General features: G+C 38.4%; 2 protein-coding genes across 2 annotated transcripts; one reads left to right on the top strand and one right to left on the bottom strand.

Annotated features, from left to right (window-relative positions):
• Positions 1-10,537: 10,537 nt before the first annotated feature.
• On the bottom strand, positions 10,538-12,109 carry LOC142522010 (uncharacterized). Its single transcript, XM_075625186.1, has 3 exons — positions 11,982-12,109; positions 11,105-11,932; positions 10,538-11,060 (listed from the first exon to the last, which is right to left on the bottom strand). The coding sequence occupies exons 1-3, from the start codon at positions 12,107-12,109 to the stop codon at positions 10,538-10,540; spliced, it is 1,479 nt and encodes a 492-aa protein (XP_075481301.1).
• A 4,117-nt stretch (positions 12,110-16,226) lies between these two features.
• On the top strand, positions 16,227-21,672 carry LOC142522517 (ribonucleoside-diphosphate reductase large subunit). The gene is made up of 17 exons (XM_075625956.1): positions 16,227-16,729; positions 17,278-17,339; positions 17,440-17,527; positions 17,899-18,162; positions 18,325-18,565; positions 18,657-18,733; positions 18,879-19,049; positions 19,145-19,237; positions 19,342-19,491; positions 19,583-19,669; positions 19,777-19,941; positions 20,020-20,139; positions 20,363-20,565; positions 20,651-20,800; positions 20,883-21,030; positions 21,193-21,276; positions 21,353-21,672. The coding sequence occupies exons 1-17, from the start codon at positions 16,502-16,504 to the stop codon at positions 21,449-21,451; spliced, it is 2,430 nt and encodes an 809-aa protein (XP_075482071.1). The 5' UTR covers positions 16,227-16,501; the 3' UTR covers positions 21,452-21,672.
• Positions 21,673-22,346: the final 674 nt, after the last annotated feature.

Below are 22,346 nucleotides of genomic sequence, written 5' to 3' on the forward strand. Positions count from 1 at the left end.
GAAATCACATATTCTAGGCCCACCACATTTTCAATAAGCTCAATCATATGTACACCACGCTCATGGGCCAGAGTTTTTAAAATGGTGTTCATCACTGTACGAGTTTCATGTACCATGCAACTCTTGCATGTTTATTCGAATGTCAGCAACATTCAACAATTCCTCAAACTATCCCTACAGTTCATTTGACATAAAAGCGAGCATATTACACTTTAGTTTGCACATTATGGTCCCACCATCTTGCATGGATTATCAGTTCAGCAGGACTGACATTAGTGTGTATATCATTTTCTCCGAATTTAGAACAATTTTCCCAACCAGTCTTGAAAATTAGATTCGATTAGCTTTTTAATAATCAAAATGGATTACGTGACGAAATCGAAAATATACTGATACGGAAACAGAATAATGGTTGCTGATTATTTTAAAATTATTTTAAGATATAAAATATGGATTTTATTTTATAAATCTCCCTCCCACTATTTTGACATTTCCACCACCCTCTGATGAAAAAGGAAAATCGTATTTTCTTAGTAGGCACGTAGAGTCCAATTAGCCAATTATAATCCCGAATAATATCAGCCAATTATAATTTCTAAAAGGTAGAATCCAATTGCATCCCTATGCAACCTCCGCGTGTTTTGCCTCACGTTTAATAAGGACCCAATAATATGACGCCATTTATTTTCGCGTGTCAAACCGACCCATCAATATTGAATTGTAGTAGACGGTCGCCATGAGTTCCCCCAATAATATGAGCCGAAGTCATGGGAGTTCCACTCAATTCACATCATATGTCCGGTTGAAGTCACAACTTTCCGACGTCCAGGCCTCCCCAATAATATGAGCCAGACACTGTCCGCGGGTAGCGATCAACATGCAACCACGGTTGATGGAAGGCAAGAAAAAATTAAACTCTTTTAATTTTTACTTTTTCGGTTTGATATAAATTTTGAATCATATTCAAAATGAGGGATTTTAATTTTAAATTTATCTCATCATTTTAATTTAAAAAATCGCGTGCCACGAGTTTGTATGTTTGCCGGATTCATGCAACTATATTATCTAATAATATACATACATGCATACTACTATATATCTCATATATATATCATAATATGATATTCAACAATAAATAAAGATAATCGATCGCCAACACTATTAGATCCATGTGAGCCAAACATGGATCCAGGTCCAAAACCTAGGTGAATGCAGGGATGCAAATGCAACTATTACAAGAGCTTCCAATATTTTACATGTCTTCATCTCATTCATCGGTCCCACCATCTTCCAGTCTTGATCTCCCACTATTTCTAATAATTACATTTAAATAGCCATGACACATAAGGGATACATCTCATGGAGTGGGAACAGGCCATAAACCAGGCCCACTTTAATAATATCAAATATTAAAAACGAATAAAAACGTAAAAAATATCCTAACATACACCTAACACATTGGTCAAGGCTCTCGATCATCTTTCATGCATTTAATATCAAATATTAACATCAATTTAATTAAACAATTTAATTAATTGATAAATCATATATCTAATAATTTTATCACTAACCACTACAATTATTAAAGAATTTAATAAATTAAATAAATTCCTTTATTTAATTTCCAATTAAATCAATAATAATTGATTTCTTGTAAAACTCATTTTTACCATAAATAATTAAAATCATATTCTAATTATTTATTTTACAAGAAAATTATTAGTTTTTCAAAAATTAATTTTCCAAAATAAAAGTTGAACCAATTTTAAAAAATATCAATTTTGCCCAAAAATTTGAAAAATCAGAAAATTACACCCTAGGTCCAAACAATTCAAGCCCATCATCCATCACGTTTTCCGAGACGATCCCGGGTAGCCGCCCTCGCTGCTCGCCCGTTTCCCGAACGTTTCGGGCAGTGGCGGCACCCCTGTGCGTGCAGGGCGCACAGGCACGCGCGGCGCCGCGCGTAGCGTGCGGACGCTCCGCACGCTGCGTTGCACAGCGCGCCGCGCTGGCGGCGCCCCGCGTGCGGACGCTCCACACGCTGCGCGTCTCTGCGCGCCTGCTGCCCACCCCCGTGCGCGACACTACGCGCACGGGCTGCCCGGAACAGTTCCGGGCAGAAACGAAAAATATTTTTTTTTTGTTTTCTGAAAAAAAATAATTTTTCATAGTGCTATAATTTTCTGAAAAATTTTCTTGTGTGGTTAGAAATAAATTATTCAATATGATTTAAAACCATACGATTCAGAAAGCCTAGCTCTGATACCACTGTTGGATCTTGATTTTCTACACGCCCAAACGCAGCGGAAGTTTTAAAAATCTTATTTATTTTGACAATCAAAATATGTTTTGCTTTGAGTGCTTGTATGATTTTATCATAAACATTCATAGGGCGTTGGAATCGTTATACCTTTGGCGAATAAATCACATGGCTCCAACTACTCCGGTATTAGCGGACGTAGCTCTTATCGTAAATCCTTACGAACGTTCTTCGATCTCCTAATCCGGTCCACGATTGGAATTTTTGTTCCTCTTCTAAATTGCACTAGAAATTTAGAAGAACTTTTGCGTAGAGATGAAACACGAAGAAGAAATCGACTCAACACAATAAGCCGAATTTTTCTTGTTTTGAGAAGAGATTTTCGAGAGACTTTTTTTTTTTTGGTTGCTGGAGACCTTTTTCTTCTTAAGAAACCTTCGGTCATCCCATTGTCAAGTATGACATATATGTCATTTATTTAATTAACTAATTGTTGTTATCTTAATTAATCACATTAATTAAACAACTAGATTTCAACAAATCTATTTGATTCTCAAAAATCTCACAATCCAAATTTGTGGAGGTTATGATTTTAGGTCTAAATTTTTTTAAAAAAAAATTCCATGACCTAATTACCATAATTAATATTAATGGACTTGATTAATTAATTGGGCCAGTCCAACTAGTTTAATTAATTAATCAAAGTCCATTAAGAACTTTAATTATTTAGTATGTTGGACTTGTACTCCTACAAGCCCATTAAACATACTTCCCACTATATTTAATTTAATTTTTAATAAACTCAATTTTTGAGTTTAATAAATTAAATCGACTATAAATTCAACATTTGAATTTAATATTTAAATTATAAATTCAATCTTCTTGGATTTATCACCTCCAAAATTTAATATTTAATAAACCCAACTTTTGAGTTTAATAAATTAAATTATCAAATTTTATAAATTCAACTCCTTGAATTTATTCTCTCCAAATTTCATAAATTCAACTTCTTGAATTTATTATCTCACAAATTCAACTCCTTGAATTTTTTTCTCAAAATTTAATTATCATAAATTAAACTCCTTGAATTTACTATATCATAATATAAATTCAACTACTTGAATTTATTCTCTCAACGGGAACAAACAATCCAATGCTTGTGTGACCCTCAATGGTTCAGGGATACAGCTAGCCGTGATCTTTGTGATTCAGGACATAATCCTTTATTCGGGCTTACCCTAGTTAGCCCCATTCTTTTCATCAACACCTTAATCAAGAATGTCAGAACTCATTTCTGATTGCACCCATCGGATCATGGTAAGAGCGTCTAGTAGCATCGCCCCATTATCCCCTAGGTATCACTGATAGTCCCTGCAAGAACCAGTAGATTATGATTAACGTACAGTACGGTCCCTTCATCTCATATATCCCGATCGAATCTGCAACCATTGGTTCATCGAGGGTTGCATATTAATTCGATAACTATGTGATAACTATAATAGTGGCATCGCGTGTACTATTTGGAGAACTCCTTCTCCAACGTACATCACGTACTCTGGCCAGAGATTCCATGCACTATAATTTCATCAGATCACATAGGATATCCACACCCGTAGGTGAGCGGTGAATCCCCGACTACAATGCACTGGCTCCTATATGAGTCGCAACTGTACCCAACCTCGTCACCTGATGACTCTGCTGGAGCCGGTAAACGAGTCAAAGCACAGCTCTAGCATATAGAGCCTCAGTGTTGTCCCGGGTCGTAAGGACTAATTGTGTACAATCATAACCACGGACTTATCCTCTCGATGAATGATAACCACTTGGAAAGTCCGAGGAAGGGTTGTTCGGTATAATCATCATATGACTACACATCTGTATGTTTGGACATCTCTATGCCCTTACCAAGAAACGCAGTACACAACATCACAGATGCTAGTCTCGAGCTCAAGCGACCTTTATCCATGTTTTAGGCGGCTGAATCGACTAGGAACGAATTTAGAATATGCAGTGTTTACAAATGAGTTTCAACATCGAATTACGATTCATTTGTAATAAAGCATAATCAAGGACTTTATCTATGCTGTTTGCATGGGTATACAGATAAAGTGTAACGAAACCATTAAAAGTTAAATTATATTAAAATAAAGATTGTTTATTTCACTTAAGTCAAAAAATCCCTAGCCAACCGTTGGCTTGCAGGGCATCTACTCTAACATATGTAACATCCAAAAATCCATTACGTAAACCGCATGCATTACGATTGTTAAATTTTTAATTTATTTTAATCGAATGATTTGAAATGCATAAATGATATATTTTGAATATAATTAAATGTTTAATTATGTAGTTTTGCATGATTTCATAACTAAGGATTTTCAAGCAATATTTGATGATCGGATGATGAAATGAGATCGGGGACGATTGAGATAACAATATTTTATATAATTATTTTAAAGGCTCGAAAATATGCCTAATAGGATTTTTAAATTTTCTAAAAATGCTAGAATTCAAATTATTTTACGAATCGAATCTTATTTATTCTAGAAACTGATTTTCGCCAAACGAATGACTTTTTGAGGACTCGTAGATTTTTTTTATAAACTTTCCTAAATAAACTTTTTGTGCATGATTTAATGGCTTTAATTAGGCTCATTTAACTAGGATTAGTGGATCTAATTATTTCATAACCATAAATACATAAACCCTAGACTCCTGAACACAAAAATTCGAAAGTTACTAACAAAAATTAATGATTGTGAGGGCTGCAGCAGCCGTGCACCTTGCTGCCACAAAACTAAGATATTTCGAGAGGTTTGAGAAAAAGAAGCAAGGCCAAGACGTTCCTCGATCGTTCCTTCTCGCCTCTTCACGCCAATAATCAATTTTCGAGTGTTATAAATGCAAATGCATTTCTCTAAACTTTTCTTTTGCATCATTCAAGCTATATTATGTATGTTTATGATAATTTGAATAAAAAAACTCGATAATCAAGTTTATTTAACGTTGTGAATAATTTATGGTAAAACTTTGAAGTTTTAATGCTTGTTTGAGTCATGCTATGATTCATAGGAATTTGCTGCCATTAAAGAGAATGGAGATTATGTCTAAAAGTCTTAAAAAAGAATTCTTTACATTCTAGGAAAGGGCTGTGATGCAACCCGGGTGAAATGAGTGAGCAGGGTCGGGTGCTCCACCGGATCTGCTATCAAAATGATGAAGGAAATAAGAGTAATGTAGATATCTGAACCAGAAGCTTCTTTCCCGGGCGGAGAGGATTTCCTGCACTCAAGAAGGTAACCACGTGAATGGGCGTCGGAGAGGTGTCCGGCGTGGCCACTCCGATGCTTAAGTCAGTGAATGATTCAAGCCAAGAACCAATGTAACCAAGTGATGGTTGTGATATTTGTGTTAATGAATGAATGTAAATGTAAAGAGAGAACCTGATATTTATAGTAGGAGAAGTAATGATGACCTCGTTCTCCGTGCTACCTACTAATTATAGTAGAACGGCTGAGCACACCCTATATTCTGACATGTCAAATCTTATACTGGTCACATCCAGCCCATCTGATTTTGTCAACCCATCGGCTTGGTGTCAGAGATGGGACAGTCGCCCACATCCTATTCTGCTAGTATACTCGAGTGCGGTGCTCATATCGAGGTGGCCCGGGTAGAAAGTTCCCAGAAGCTTGAATGAGAGCCTGGGCATCCAATAACCCGAAGAGAAGTCGTCTCGGTCTTTCAACTATTCGGCCTCTGGTGACCCTTCTAATAGATTTACCCTGACTTGAGCTATCTGCTAGATATCCCAGGTCGTCCGTGACCCGGGCACAAGAATCGTCCATGACTCTGGCACAACCCGGTCTATCCCGAGGGTATCATCACTCCCTCCTTAAATAGTCGTGCTAGAGTAATACTCGCTGTCCCGATTAGTCTTGTGTGCCCGATCATGGAAAATATTTAGTTTGTCTGTAAAAGAATCGGGGACTTCATGTATCCCAGAGTTGGGATGAAATGCCGGAGTCTCGTGTCTTATGGACTTGAGATAAGATGCCGGGACCTTATGTCTCCCGGGCTTTAAAATAGATTGCCGGGGCCTCATATCTCCCGGACTTAGGAATGGTCGAGGTGCGGAGCCCCGAGCCAGGGTACAGATCCCTGGACTTAATAGATAACCAGGGTGCGGAGACCTGGCCTTCATGAATGGTCGAGGTACGGAGCCCCGAGCCAGGGTACGGATCCCTTGACTTAAAAGATGACCGAGGTACGGGTCCCTGGACTTAAAAGATGATCGAGGTACGGGTCCCCGGGCCAGGATACGGATCCCTGGACTTAATAGATAACCAGGGTGCGGAGACCTGGCCTTCATGAATGGTCGAGGTACGGAGCCCCGAGCCAGGGTACGGATCCCTGGACTTAGTAGATAACCAGGGTGCAGGTCCCTGGGCCAGGGTACGGGTCCCTGGACTTAGTAGATAACCAGGGTGCGGGTCTCTGGGCCAGGGTACGAGTCCCTGGACTTAGTAGATAACCAGGGTGCGGGTCCTTGGGCCAGGGTACGGGTCCCTGGACTTTGTAGACATTTCCCTGAACCATTTCTTTATTTGATGAAGAAATAATAGATACACGTGCTTTTAAACATAATATTTCTTTAAATGAAAACCATTCCATGGCCTCTTGAGAGAGTGTCCCTGAGAATTTTCAAGATAGTAAGATGCACCTGAGCTGATTCTTTGAATTATTTTGAAGGGTCCTTCCTAGCGGGCTTCTAATTTCCCTACATCACCCACTGGTTTGACCTTTTTCATGACCAAGTCCCCTATCTGAAAGTCTCGTGACCGAACATGCTTATTATAAGATTTCATTACCCGGCTGCGATAAGCTTCCATTCGAATGGCAGCTCTGTCTCTCATTTCTTCAACCAGATCAAGTTCAATGGCCCGAGATTGATCATTGTTGCTCGGGTAAGAATCTATCCGAGTAGAAGATTGCCCAATTTCCACCAGCAGGACTGCTTCTGAACCATAGACAAGGCTGTAGGGTGTTTCCCGAGTAGATGATCGAGGCGTAGTTCGGTATGCTCATAAGACACTCGGTAATTCTTCCACCCAATCTTTTCCTTTCCCATGGAGCCGGGCTTTCAATGCTTGCACAATGATCCTGTTAGTCACTTCAGTCTGGCCATTAGCCTGAGGGTAAGCTACTGAGGTGAATGATTGAATAATCTTCATTTCTTGATACCAGGAGGTGATCTTCTTTCCCTGGAATTGCCTTCCATTATCTGAAATTAGTTTTCTCGGAATGCCATATCTGCAAACAATGTTCTTCCAAATAAATTTCATGACTTCATCCTCGGTGATCTTGGCTAATGGCTCGGCCTCTACCCACTTGGAGAAATAATCGACAGCCACCAGAAGGAACTTTTTCTGTGCTCGGGCTATGGGGAAAGGACCCACAATATCCAAACCCCACTGGTCAAAAGGGCATGATGCGGAGATTGGTTGCATACTTGCACATGGGCGGTGGTGAAAATTAGAATGTTGTTGGCAACCCTGGCATTTTTGGACAAGTCGGGCAGCATCTTGATTCATCTGAGACCACCAGAACCCGGCCAATATAGTTTTCCGAGACAGAGCTGTTCCACCGAGGTGTTCACCACAGCATCCTTCGTGTATTTCCCGGAGGACATACTCTATCTCGTCTTCTGTCAAGCACTTGAGTAATGGGCCCTGATAGGATCGCATGTACAAAACATTATTCAAAAAGACGAACCTGGGCGCTTGTTTTTTGATTTTCGCAGCCTGGGCTCGGTCCTCTGGGAGCTTTTCATGTATTATGTATTCCATGATAGGAGTCATCCATGAACTTTTCTGGACCGGGGGTATTTCTTCATCAATAGAAAGCACCAACCGGGTAAAGCAGAGAATCTCCCGGGTAGCTATATCGGTCATGGAATCAGCCAATTTGGCTAAGGTATCGGCCTCTGCATTCTCCTCCCAGGGAATTTGTTCGATACTCCAGTCGGTCAGGTACGCTTCCCGGACCGTGATGAGCCCTAAATATTTAAGCATTTTTTCGTTCTTGGCCTCATATGTTCCCTTGACCTGCTGTGTGACCAACTGAGAGTCGGAATAAACAATGACTCGGGAAGCACCAACTTCCCGGGCAGCCTGTAACCCTGCCAAAACAGCTTCGTACTCTGCTTCGTTATTTGTGACCCTAGAATCAATCCTCAGAGCCAACTTGATTTTCTCTTCTGATGGGGCAATTAGGACAACCCCCACTCCACACCCTGTAGGTTTGATGCGCCATCAACAAACACCCTCCATACCTCTTCTTCGACTGGTTGAATCATTTCTGTTAAGAAGTCCGTTAATGCCTGGGCTTTTATAGCAGCTCGGGGTTTGTATTCAATGTCATACTCCCCGAGTTCCACAGTCCATTTGACCATTCTTCCGGAGACTTCGGCATGAGTCATGATCCTTCCAAGAGGAGAATTGGTGAGGACCACAATGGGATGTGAGAGAAAATATGGCCTCAACTTTCGAGCAGTCATGACCAGGGCTAATGCTACCTTCTCCAATTCACTGTATTTTAATTCTGCCCCTCGAAGGGCATGACAGACATAATATATTGGTTTCTGATCGGCTCCTTCTTCCTTGATGAGCACAGAACTAACAGCAAATTCAGTGGCGGAGAGATAGACCCATAATTTTTCCCCGGGCTCGGGCTTGGCTAAAATAGGCAAATCGGCCAGGTGCTTCTTCAAGTCCTGAAAAGCTTGTTCACATTTGTTGTCCCAGCCAAATTTCTGCGCTTTCCTTAGGACTTGGAAGAATGGATAACTCCGATGGGCATATTGGGAAATGAAGCGCGACAGGGCAGCAATCCTCCCGGTTAATTTCTGCACATCTCGGACAGACTGAGGAGAAGGCATGTCCATTATTGCTCTGATTTTCTCAGGGTTAACTTCGATTCCCCTGTCAGTTACCAAGAAACCCAAAAATTTACCACTCCTGACCCCGAACACACACTTGCCTGGGTTGAGCTTTATTCCATATTGTTTTAAAGTGGTGAAAGTTTCAGCAAATCATCAATGAAGTGGGAGACTTCCCGGGTTTTGATTAGAATGTCGTCCACATATACCTCAATATTCCGACCTATTTGCTTTTGGAAGACAAGATTTATCAAGCGTTGGTACGTAGCCCCCGCATTTTTTAATCCAAAAGGCATAACGACATAGCAAAAGGTGCCCCCGGAGGTAATAAAACTGGCTTTATCCTGGTCTTCCAGAGCTAAGGGGATTTGGTGATACCCCTGATATGCATCCAGAAAGCTTAATAACTCGCATCCAGAAGTGGAATCTACCAGCTGATCAATTCGGGGGAGTGGATAACAACCTTTTGGGCATGCTTTATTCAAGTCCCTGAAATCCACACACATTCTCCATTTCCCAGTAAATTTTGGGACGAGAACCACATTTGATAGCCAGGTAGGGAATTGGACTTCCCTGATATGCCCGGCCCTTAACAACTCTCCTACTTGCTCTTCAATTACTTTATCTTTTACAGGGCCAAAATGCCTCTTCTTTTGCTTCACGGGCTGGGATCCCGGGAGGATATTTAATTTATGTTCGGCCACTTGGGGCGAGATCCCGGCCAATTCATGTTGAGACTAGGCAAAAACACTGATGTTAGTTTTCAAACATTGTAAAAGACTTACCTGGGTGGACGTGCTGATGTCTCGGGCCACCCGGACATGCTTTCCTGGCTCGATTTCCACCACTTCTTGTTCTTCCTCAGCGACAAAGTGCACTTCTCTCTCCTTGGCCCCCTCTTGACATTCTTTCTCCTTCCTTCCCTCTTTGCCTTCTTTTGATCTACCCGGACTGTCTCCCCATAACACCTCCGAGAAGAGGGCTGATCTCCCTTAACTTCTCCAACATGTCCTCGCACCGGGAACTTGATTTTTTGGTGATAAGTGGAGGCCACGGCTCTCATCTCATTCATGGCCGGCCTTCCCAATATGATATTGTACGAGGATGGGGCATCCACCACTGTAAAAACAGTCATCACTGTTTTCCTCAGGTCTCCTGTGCCCAGGGTCAGGGGTAGAGTGATTTCCCCCTCAGGGTACACAGCATGTCCAGCAAAACCAAACAAGGCAGTCTCAACCGCCTCTAATTGATATTCTTGTAAATACATTTGGACCAGCGCCTCCTTAAAGATGACATTGACCGAGCTGCCATTGTCAACAAATACTCTCAATACATCATAGTTTGCCACTCAGGGCCTGAATGACAAGAGCGTCATTGTGAGGTAGACTAACTCCTCTAAGGTCCTCTGGTCCAAAGCTTATGACTGGTTCGTCTTTCCTCCCTCCATCGACCTCCAAACACTCCCTCCTACTCCTTGCTTTCCGGGCTCGATTGGAATCACCATCTGTGGACCCTCCCGAGATCATTTTTATTACTCCTCGGCTTGGGGAAGGGTCCTTCCTCTCTACTGGTCGGCCCCTTTCTTCCCGAGAACTTACTTCTCCCCTTCTACTTCTGCTCGGGATGTTTGTTGACTTTGGAGGAACATTCGTTCCGGGACGTCTAGACAACCAAGGTGGCTGTCTAGACTTATCTCGAGGAGGATGGGATGCTGGCATAGGGTGCATAATGGATTTCTTCCTCAGGATCCGGCATTCATTGGTGTTATGGGAACAATCTTTATGGAGGGTGCAGTACCCTTTCTGCTCTGGCCTTGACGCTCTCGCCACAGGACTGGGAAGCGGGGCTACATCCGAGCTGCATTCTTGAACCTCTCGGTCCCGGGCAATTCTCAAAGGTACATGAGAGAAATGTCCCGGGCCATTTTTCTTGGGAGCTCTTTCTTCGGGTTGACAGCCCGGTCTCCTCTTGATCTCTTCAAGGCCTCTCTTTTCTGATTTTGCGTTTCTTCCATATTAATGTATTTTTCTGCTCGAGATAAGAGATCTTCGAAGTTCCCGGGCAATTTCTTAGTTAAGGATCGAAAAAAATCCCCTTCCCACAGCCCTTGCATGAACGCTGTAGTCTTCGTCTCGGGTGCACAGGTCGGCTTATCCAGGGCTACTCGGTTGAATCTTTTGAGATATGCCCTTAGGGTTTCATCTTGCCTCTGCTTTACCTCAAATAAACTGAAAGCAGTCTTCTTGTACTTCTTGCTGCTGCTAAATTGATGCAAGAATACCTTTTTGAAATCTTCAAAGCAATTGATGCTTTGTGGCGTCAACCCTTCAAACCATCTTTGTGCGGAGTCCACTAAGGTGGTGAGGAACACTTTACATTTAATTTGGTCTCCATAGCAATGCAACATGGCCATGTTTTCGAAACGAGCGAGGTGCTCCTCGGGATCGGAACTCCCATCATAGTCCTTGATTTTGGCTGACTTGAAATGCCCGGGTAGTGGTTCTCGAACAATGATATCTGAGAACGGGCAACCTTTTACAACTGGTGCACTGCCCTTAGAACCAACTTGTCGCTCCAATATCTTGACTTTCTTCCTCAATTCCCCTAATTCTTCCGCAACGGTGGGGGACTTAGAACCCGCACTTGATTTCCTCTCCTCCTCCCTTCTCTCTTCCTCTTGCTGGCTGCTCACGTTGCTGCTCAGGATGACTATAATGACGAGTGGTGGCCTTCTTTGCCGTATCCATCATAACAGCATCAGTTATAATCTTTTTTAACTCCTCGGGAGTTAAATGAATGGTGGGTTGAGGACCATTAGGGGGAGGGCCACCTGCACCAGAAAGACGAGTATTGTTCTCCTCCTGGACTCGAGAAGTGTCTTGGTTTGCTCTTCTAGTAGGGGCCATATCAACGCATTAGAACTCAGAATTTCCCACGGACGGCGCCAATGATGCAACCCGGGTGAAATGAGTGAGCAGGGTCAGGTGCTCCACCGGATCTGCTATCAAAATGATGAAGGAAATAAGAGCAATGTAGATATCTGAACCAGAAGCTTCTTTCCCGGGCGGAGATGATTTCCTGCACTCAAGAAGGTACCCACGTAAATGGGCGTTGGAGAGGTGTCCGGCGTGGCCACTCCGATGCTTAAGTCAGTGAATGATTCAAGCCAAGAACCAATGTAACCAAGTGATGGTTGTGATATTTGTGTGAATGAATGAATGTAAATGTAAAGAGAGAACCTGATATTTATAGTAGGAGAAGTAATGATGACCTCGTTCTCCGTGCTACATACTAATTATAGTAGGACGGCTGAGCACACCTTATATTCTGACATGTCAAATCTTATACTGGTCACATCCAGCCCATCTGATTTTGTCAACCCATCGGCTTGGTGTCAGAGATGGGACAGTCGCCCACATCCTATTCTGCTAGTATACTCGAGTGCGGTGCTCATGTCGAGGTGGCCCGGGTAGAAAGTTCTCAAGAGCTTGAATGAGAGCCCGGGCATCCAATAACCCGAAGAGAAGTCGTCTCGGTCTTTCAACTGTTCGGCCTCTATGACCCTTCTAATAGATTTACCCTAACTTGAGTTATCTGCTAGATATCCCAGGTCGTCCGTGACCAGGGCACAAGAATCGTCCATGACTCGGGCACAACCTGGTCTATCCCGAGGGTATAAGGCTGGAACAGGAAGAAAGAGACTGAGTCTCGGTTAGGGTTTTGAGGCTCGCCATAGTTGTGCTAAGAGGGACGCTGCACAAGGGCCTGTCCAGCCTTGGTCAAGGCACTGTAATGGCTGGAGTCGGGGTCATAGAGGGCCCTGTGGTGGCTGGAGATGAGAGCATGAACACAACAGCTCATCGTCGAAGCATGACGCATGCACGCCGAGGGAGGGGAGAAGCGTGCGGGCGTATGGTTGGCTGTGCGCAGAAACAATACACAAAAGAAAGAAAATTAAATGAATTTTTGGATTTGTATATGTCTGAAATTTATTCAACCTGCAGAAACGTCTGCAATATATTGCACCGTCAAATCGACCTGTAATTTGGTTGGAAAACTTAGAGGCGGATTCATGATTCAAAAGTATCGGGTGTTGGCTCCACCATATGTTCGACTGTAATTTGTACATAAAATAATTTATTAAAAAATATAAATATAAATTAAAAATTATATGAATATTAAAATTCCTGAACAAAAGTATTTAATAATCATTACATTCGAAAGATGAAGAAAAACACTATTGAAGTTGTTCATGCAATTATAAAAAAAATGTTATAAAAATATCCGCAGTTACATAATTAATTTAACTAAGAAATTAAAAAAATTCTAATTTCGATCAATCCTAACTTCAAGCAATAAAAATAAGCATTTAAAAGTCCAAAATTGCGATATTCAAACTAAATTTAAAATCCTCTAAATCAACATTTTTAGTTCAAAAACTCACAAAACTATGAGTTCCAAAAATATATTTAACAAACTTGAATTACCCAACAATAAAATTCGAAAATATCGGCATATTATAGGCTGAAATTTTAAATTTTCTATTGATACTTCCAATCGGTTCAAAATTTTGTACATACAACCAATAATACAACAAACATAGTTTAATTGAACCAAAATCGCGTAAATCAAACAAAAAATAGCTTGCGACGAGAGCTTTCAAATATGTGATCGGTAAGTAGGACTGTAAACGAATCGAATCGAATCGAATTTTATGAAATTTTCAGTATTCGAGCTCGAATTCGAATAAACATATTCGAAGCTCGATTCGAAACTCGAACTTTTATTATTTTCGATTCGAACTCGATTCGAACTGAGGCTCGAGTTCGAACTCGAATAATATTATATATATTATAATATTATATATATATATATATACTTAATAATATTATATATATATATATATATATATATATACTTAATAATATTTTATTTATTTTTTAAATATAATGCTAAAGTTCGCGAACAGTTCGCGAACAATCGAACAATATAATTTTAGCTCGAATTCGATTCGAAAAATATTCGAACATGTTCGAGTTCGGCTCGAATTCGATAATTTCGAATTCGAACCAAATATTATTCGAACCGGCTCGAAAAGTTCGTGAACGTGTTCGGTTCGTTTACACCCCTATCGGTAAGGGAAATCGGCCAGTCAAAATGGCGGCAAGGGTTCGAGCAATTTTTTTCGACAAAACGTAACGAATCTTAGCAAACTGATAATAGGACATTAATCTCAAAGTAATTTGAAATTACAATATTAATCCGAAATTAATTTGCTCACTCACAAAATTAGTTTTAAAACAATGTACTTTATTCTGGTAGAAGATTTTTTCCACATATGTATGGAACAAGTTGTTGAATTAATGTAAATTTTCTTGTTGTTTTATAAATTTAGGTACCGTTTGGTTCATGGTATGCGATATATAGTACGTAGATAAGTAATATTTTGTAATAATAAAATAAATAGAAAATGATAGTTAATATATTGTTTGATTTAATTGATTAAATTTGAGATAATATGATATTACCATTTTGTTCATTGTTGAAAATATTAATAGAATATTAATAATATTATTTATTAAGGGTAATATCGTAATTTTATATTATTGATTCGATTGATGTGAGTTAAATTATTACAAATTTGATTGATGTGAAATAAATAATTAATAATTTGATTGATCGAGATAAATAATACTTGTACAAAACAAGTGATATGATAGGACTATTTATATTAGTACTTACAAGTACTTGAACCAAACAGTACCTTAGAGTAAGGATACATGTACAACGAAACTTGTACAACAATTTTTACATTATAAAAAATTCATTACAAATATATGGAACAAGTTGGTGAATTAATGTAAATTTTCTTGTTGTATTATAAATTGAGAGTAACGATACACGTACAACGAAACTTGTACAACAATTTTGACACTATAAAAAATTCATTATGAAAATTTTATTTATCAAAGCTTACGATACATTGAATACAAAATCTCACAATATAATATCAAAATCTTACGAAAAATCTCATGATATAATTTTGTCAATATCGTTCTACAATATATTTGTTGTAGACACCATTTAAAGTTAAAGATATGATAATAATACAATATAATAAAAAATAAATAAAAATTGATAGTTGATACAATATTTAATTTGATTGATAAATTATAGTTTGTTTGAATTGATTTATAAAATTTGATATGATCATAAATTATTATTTTGTTTTTTTGAATAATTTAAAAAATATTAGTAATATGATTTACTAAATATAATAATTTAAATTCAATAATTTGATTCACGTAAAATAAATAAATAAATAATTGGATAATAAAAAAAGCAATAATCATAGACAGAGCAACTCATCCTGATTGGTATAGATGGAGATGCAACACTCACACGCAAAGCTTTCTCGTGAAGCTTCCAACTTCGAAATTTTAAAATTTGAACTTTAAAAATATAATAAGAATGCAAAATGTTTGACCATCACCTAATCTTAATTAATTAACAGCAAAAGATATTAGTTTCCGACCATGTTTTTTTTTTTTTTTTTTATATTTGATTTCACGAATATACGTACAAGCTTCCATATGAAGCTTCAAGTTTTAAACTATGAACTTAAAAAAAATCATAATTTATGCAAAATGTTTGACCGTTTATACTCACCCTAATGATCAAATAATGATATTAGTTTTTGAATATGTATATTGTGACACGGTTTTAAATATTTATATTTGTGAGATGATGAATCCGATCTTGCAAATTGATATGTGAGACCGGTCAATCCGGTCTTTAACAAAAATAAAGATCGTATACTCAATAATAATCGACCAACGTTTCTTGGTATGCGACATGATTATATATATATATTTTTATATTAAATACTTTTTAGTTATTTTAAATTTATGTAATATAATAATTTATAAGGTGGAAGTAATATGATAATTTAAAAGAGTTTAGATAATTAGGGAAAAAAATTAATTTCAAATTATTGGGAAAGAAAATGTGCTATGAGCAAGTATTTAATTTTGGAAAAGAAATGAAGCCTACCAAGTACTAACTACAATACACACACAAGCGACCCGCCACCAATTCCTTCTTCTTGAATTAGGCGGGAAAACTTCCAAGCAAACTTAGAGGGAAATCTTCCCAATTTTCAAATCCACAAAAGATTGGCAACACCGTGCATATATATATGTCTTCTCATTGTGTGCAGATTTCAAGGTCTTCTTCTTAAGCGTTATCTGTTCGACAAAATTATTCTGTGAGTGAGGATCTTGAATTTCTTGGTAAAAATGTATGTGATCAAGAGGGATGGGAGGCAGGAGGCTGTGCACTTTGACAAGATTACCGCTAGGCTGAAAAAGCTGAGTTATGGGCTGAGTAGCGAGCACTGTGACCCCGTTCTGGTGTCCCAAAAAGTATGCGCGGGGGTATATAAAGGTGTCACCACCAGCCAGCTTGATGAGCTGGCCGCCGAGACTGCGGCTGCCATGACTGCAAACCACCCTGATTATGCCTCCGTAAGTTTTGAATTTTTCTCGGCTCTTATAATTAATAGTGTTTGTTTGTTGCAGATTATAGTCTTTGATGATCTGTTTCATTTTCAGTTGCTTCACTTTGTTTGATTCTGTAATTACTGTGAAGTGATCCATTTCTGGTGATTCTTTTGTTTGTCTTGTTCAGCGTATTATTGACATCTACGTTTATTATATGTTTCTTTGATGATTTTTGTTTAACAATTCATTCGTCCTCGATCTGGGTGCTGATTTAGATTATAAGTTCTTTACAAATTATATCAACATACGCAGATCTGATGTGCAATGGATATCTGAAAATGGTTATGAAATTCTCTTCCACAATGACTAAATTTCTTAATTTTTGACTTTGATGTTTCTTTCCCATTATTCATACTTGCAAGTGTATGATTCATACTCGTGTTTGAGAATTTGTGGGTTTTAGTTAGTTTTAAAATATGATCGGCCAAAAGGGGAAAAAGAGATATTCTCTAATGAACATGTGATTAGACTTGAGTAAAGAATTTTATTAGAGCTTATCTAAACTGATGCAGTTGGCGGCAAGGATTGCTGTTTCTAATCTACACAAGAATACAAAGAAATCTTTCTCGGAGACGTAAGTGATTCGCACATGCATATACGTGCATTCACTATCACAAATTTGCTCGTTTCTATTAGATTCATTTCCTAATTTTACATTATAATTTATACCGCAGGATCAAAGATATGTACTATCATGTCAGTGAGAGATCAGGACTGAAGGCTCCTTTGATATCGGATGATGTTTATGGGATAATTATGAAGGTATCTCAGACTTCTGTTTTCTCATATATTACTTTTGAACCAACTTGTAGAATAAAAGTAGCATTTGTCTATGGTGCTAATTGACAACGGATTCATTAGGGAACAATATTTGGACCGCAATGTGTTAGGGTAATTCTGTTAATTTTATAAGCTGTTCGGTCATGCACTTGGTTTATGGTAACTTTGTGAATCAGCCAAATGGAAAAAGTTATAAAAATAAAATATTAATAAAAAAAACAAAGCCAGTCACAACAAGACACTCAGAACTATGCTGCGATATTTTTTTTATTGAAGGTTGCTGCTAACATATGTGTTCTAATATTATTTTGCTGATGCTGATGTGTTAATACTGCTTCATTTTCTCTTGACAGAGTGCTGCTCGCCTTGACAGCGAAATCATATATGACAGAGACTTTGACTATGATTATTTCGGTTTTAAAACCCTTGAAAGGTCTTACCTTTTAAAGATCCAAGGGAAGGTTGTTGAGAGGCCTCAACACATGTTGATGAGGGTTGCTGTTGGGATCCACAAGGATGATGTAGATTCAGCTATAAAAACATATCATCTGTTGTCCCAGCGATGGTTTACTCATGCTTCTCCTACCCTTTTCAACGCGGGAACACCAAAGCCTCAAGTATGTTGAGCATGAAGGCTGTAACTCTATCGACTTTTTGAAAGTTACATCATTTATTTGGGCGTGAAAATCCTATTTACGTGGTTTTATTTGGAAGGGTTTCTATTTATTTTTTGCAGCAATGCAATTCATCTTGGCAACTTACATGGTTTTTTCTCACAGTTGAGCAGCTGCTTCTTAATATGCATGAAAGATGATAGCATTGAAGGAATATATGATACTCTGAAGGAGTGTGCAATTATAAGCAAATCTGCTGGAGGAATTGGTGTGTCTGTGCATAATATTCGTGCTACTGGAAGTTACATACGTGGAACAAATGGTACATCAAATGGAATTGTTCCGATGCTTCGAGTGTTCAATGACACTGCTCGATATGTGGACCAGGGGGGTGGCAAAAGAAAAGGTTTGCCTCGTGCCTAGTTTTTTGTTTCATTGGTAGAAAACTTGCATAAATGTCATATATTGACATCCTTTCACTGTTTATGACAAAACAGGTGCTTTTGCTGTGTACTTGGAGCCATGGCATGCTGACATCTTTGAGTTTTTAGATTTGAGGAAAAACCATGGAAAGGTATAGCTTTAACTGTTGGGACTACATCATGACTGATTAAGATGCACGTGTGTTGTAATTGTTTTTGTTATTGTGCCCACAAAATTGTGATGGTTGTAGTCCCTTTGTTTATGTCATCATGGTTTTCCATTTCCTACCTTTTCAGGAGGAGCATCGTGCCAGAGATCTATTTTATGCTCTTTGGGTGCCTGATCTATTTATGCAAAGAGTCCAATCTAATGGACAGTGGTCATTGTTTTGTCCAAATGAATCTCCTGGGTTGGCTGATTGTTGGGGTGAAGAATTTGAGGCCTTATACACTCGATATGAGAGAGAGGTGAGCTGAACTGCTTTCTGACAGTTTAATGCGAGTCCCTGATGGTCTTTGTTTAATGAACGGGGTTTGAATTTGACCTTTTATTTTTTATGCAGGGCAAAGCCAAGAAGATTGTTCAAGCACATTCTCTTTGGTTTGAAATCTTGAAATCACAAATTGAAACAGGAACTCCTTATATGCTATATAAGGTGTCCTAGACTATTATGTCACATCATTGTTTATAATTTATTTCATGCTTCTTTTGAATGAATTCATCCTGTTAACTGATATCTGTTTTTCTTTCGTTGTCTAGGACACTTGCAATAGGAAAAGCAACCAACAAAACCTGGGGACCATAAAATCCTCTAACTTGTGTACAGAGATAATTGAGTACACAAGTCCAACAGAAACTGCTGTTTGTAATCTGGCATCAATTGCTCTGCCACGATATGTAATGGAAAAGGTTGATATCTACATAAAGCGTATGATTTTTATAGATTCCTGCATTTGTTTTACCTTTTGACTTTCATATCTATTCATATTTTTTGTCGTAGGGTGTGCCATTGGAATCACAACCCTCAAAGCTTGTTGGCAGCATAGGCTCTAAAAACCGATATTTTGACTTTGATAAACTGGCTGAGGTGATTTAATTTATTTATGATTTTCAATTAAATTAGCGATATGGTTGATGCATGTAATCTGCTTAGAAATTTTGGTCTTCAACTCCCCTAATTTGATGTTTTTTCAGGTTACTGCTATAGTTACTGCTAACCTCAACAAGATAATTGATGTCAATTATTACCCTGTTGAAACTGCAAAACTGTCCAATTTCCGTCATAGGCCAATAGGAATTGGAGTACAAGGCCTTGCTGACACTTTTATCTTACTTGGAATGTCTTTTGATTCTCCAGAGGTATGCTGTTAAGCTTTCATGAATTATTATTTACTTTACTAAATTATTTAGGTTTATCACATCTAATCTCAACTACAGGCTCAACAGTTGAACAAGGACATATTTGAAACCATATACTACCATGCTTTGAAAACATCATGTGAACTAGCTGAAAGAGAAGGTCCTTATGAGACATATAATGGCTGTCCTGTAAGCAAGGTATACTTGGAAGAGCTTTTGCAACTTCATTCCTATCTGTCTGACATGTTATTAGTTTTCACTGTTGTCTTTCTATGAGAGCTCGGCCATCCCAGTTACCTGAGAATTTGTTCATGACAAGATATTGAATTATTAATGACAATAATAAATGATTTTGTTTGTACATTTAAACAAACATTTATACCCTTGTTGCTGTCTATCAAATTACTTCTGTATCTTTCAGGGAGTTCTCCAGCCCGACATGTGGGACGTGAAACCTTCAGATAGATGGGACTGGGATGCTCTTCGAGAAATGATAGCAGAGAATGGAGTAAGAAATTCACTTCTTATTGCACCCATGCCCACTGCTTCAACTAGCCAGATTCTTGGGAATAACGAGTGCTTTGAGCCATATACTTCCAATATATACAGCCGCAGAGTTCTTAGGTTATTTTTATTAAAACTCATTAATGTTAACCAAATCCAACATTTGTTAACATGGTTGTAATTTAAATCCTGTTGCTCTTTTTAGTGGTGAATTTGTTGTAGTGAACAAGCATCTTCTGCATGATTTGACGGAGTTGGGCCTTTGGACTCCTGCTCTTAAGAATAAGATAATTTATGAGGATGGTTCTGTTATGAGGATTCCTGAGATTCCTGAAGCGCTTAAAGTGATTTACAGGTATGATTTTGAACTTTGTGAGCTTTATGTTATGTTCCTTCAAACATCCTATTTCCCATGCTAGTTCAACTTTCCATTTCAGAACTGTTTGGGAGATCAAACAACGAATCTTGGTGGATATGGCTGTTGATCGTGGATGCTATATAGACCAAAGTCAGAGCCTAAATATCCACATGGACCAACCCAGCTTTGGAAAGCTTACTTCCTTGCACTTCCATGCTTGGTCGAGGGTAAGCAAAAAACAAATTTAGTGTTTTCTCATTCTATCCTTTTTATTCAAGGTTACCGAACACAGTGCGTATTCTCTGCTTTTGGATTTTAAATACATTGCTTGTTCATCTTGGTTTGGTAGTTTTATCAGATTTATCATGTTCTCGTACTTTTCCATGAAGGGTTTGAAGACAGGAATGTATTATCTAAGATCTCGTGCTGCAGCTGATGCTATCAAATTTACAGTTGACACTTCTCTGATAAAGGTTGAACTTTATCGTGTTACCTCCTATTTGACTGCGATTGTACTTGAATATGATGTGATTTTATGATTAATTGCAGGATACCCTGAAGGTGGAAACTGAGGACGATAACTCGAAGATGGCACAAATGGTATGCTCTTTGACTAACCGAGAAGAGTGCATGGCCTGTGGAAGTTAAGAGCTTGAAAGTAAACTTTACTTTGGTGTTTGGTTCCTATGCTTTGAATGAATCAATATCTAGTTACGCTGGGGAGTGCTTTTGGCCAACAAGATGTCCTTCTGACACTTGTAATCCTCATGGTTCCCCAAAGATGGATGGGTGAATGTCTGCTAATTTCTGAAGTTAAACTGATGTTTAGTGTAGCGTATACTTTATAGTTTAGAAAAATATTCACAAAAACAGGAAAAAGACTTGTATTACCCATTTGATGCATCTGTGGTTTGTTAAATGGAATTAAGCGTGATTCTAACATGCTTGTTTCAGAATATCTATATATAGACTGTTTGTCGTTGGCCCGTCGATACAAATCTCCATATTTATTTTGTTACAACCACTACAACATCTCTATAAATCTCGAAGAATTTCCAGTATGAAATGGTACGGTTTCCGGGTGAGAATACGATGAATGAACAATATAAAGTTCACTGAAATTTTTTTAAAAAAACAAAGAGCAGAAAAGTCATTCAACCTTTGTTACAATAGGTCTTTGAACATATTTTACATGTTAAATTGTAGTGTTAATGTGCAGAGGTTCAGTTGTTGGTATTGTGTTTGTAGTTACTCGTAACTCCGATCTGCCTATTCAACGTGTATGGAAAATTTTAGTGCCATTCTACATGTATTGGTGATGTATATCTGTGAAGATACAGCAATGGTGTAATTTGAACAATCTTTTACTTGGTCTTGGTTTTGATTTTTGTTTTCTAGAACCGTCAAATCCATGGCTAGAAACAAACGGACAAATTTTATGGTTGATAGAGTGTTTGAAAGATTAATTACGTAATTGTTCTACTATACATCCACTTGTTATGTCATCATCATAGGGAATGTGAGAAATATATTTTTAGTTCTC

The sequence above is a fragment of the Primulina tabacum genome, chromosome 13 (assembly GCF_025594145.1).
Source record: "Primulina tabacum isolate GXHZ01 chromosome 13, ASM2559414v2, whole genome shotgun sequence".
Taxonomy (NCBI): Eukaryota; Viridiplantae; Streptophyta; class Magnoliopsida; order Lamiales; family Gesneriaceae; genus Primulina; species Primulina tabacum.

Excerpts from the sequence above, each read along its gene's own strand:
- LOC142522010 (XM_075625186.1), bottom strand. The coding sequence starts at position 12,109 with ATGGCCCCTACTAGAAGAGCAAACCAAGACACTTCTCGAGTCCAGGAG. Across the intron at positions 11,933-11,981 it reads ATTCATTTAACTCCCGAGGA|GCCACCACTCGTCATTATAG; the intron begins GTTAAAAAAGAT and ends ACGGCAAAGAAG. Across the intron at positions 11,061-11,104 it reads GCCCGGGACATTTCTCTCAT|CTCGGATGTAGCCCCGCTTC; the intron begins GTACCTTTGAGA and ends TCAAGAATGCAG.
- LOC142522517 (XM_075625956.1), top strand. The coding sequence starts at position 16,502 with ATGTATGTGATCAAGAGGGATGGGAGGCAGGAGGCTGTGCACTTTGAC. Across the intron at positions 18,163-18,324 it reads CGGGAACACCAAAGCCTCAA|TTGAGCAGCTGCTTCTTAAT; the intron begins GTATGTTGAGCA and ends TTTTTCTCACAG. Across the intron at positions 18,734-18,878 it reads TGAGGAAAAACCATGGAAAG|GAGGAGCATCGTGCCAGAGA; the intron begins GTATAGCTTTAA and ends CTACCTTTTCAG.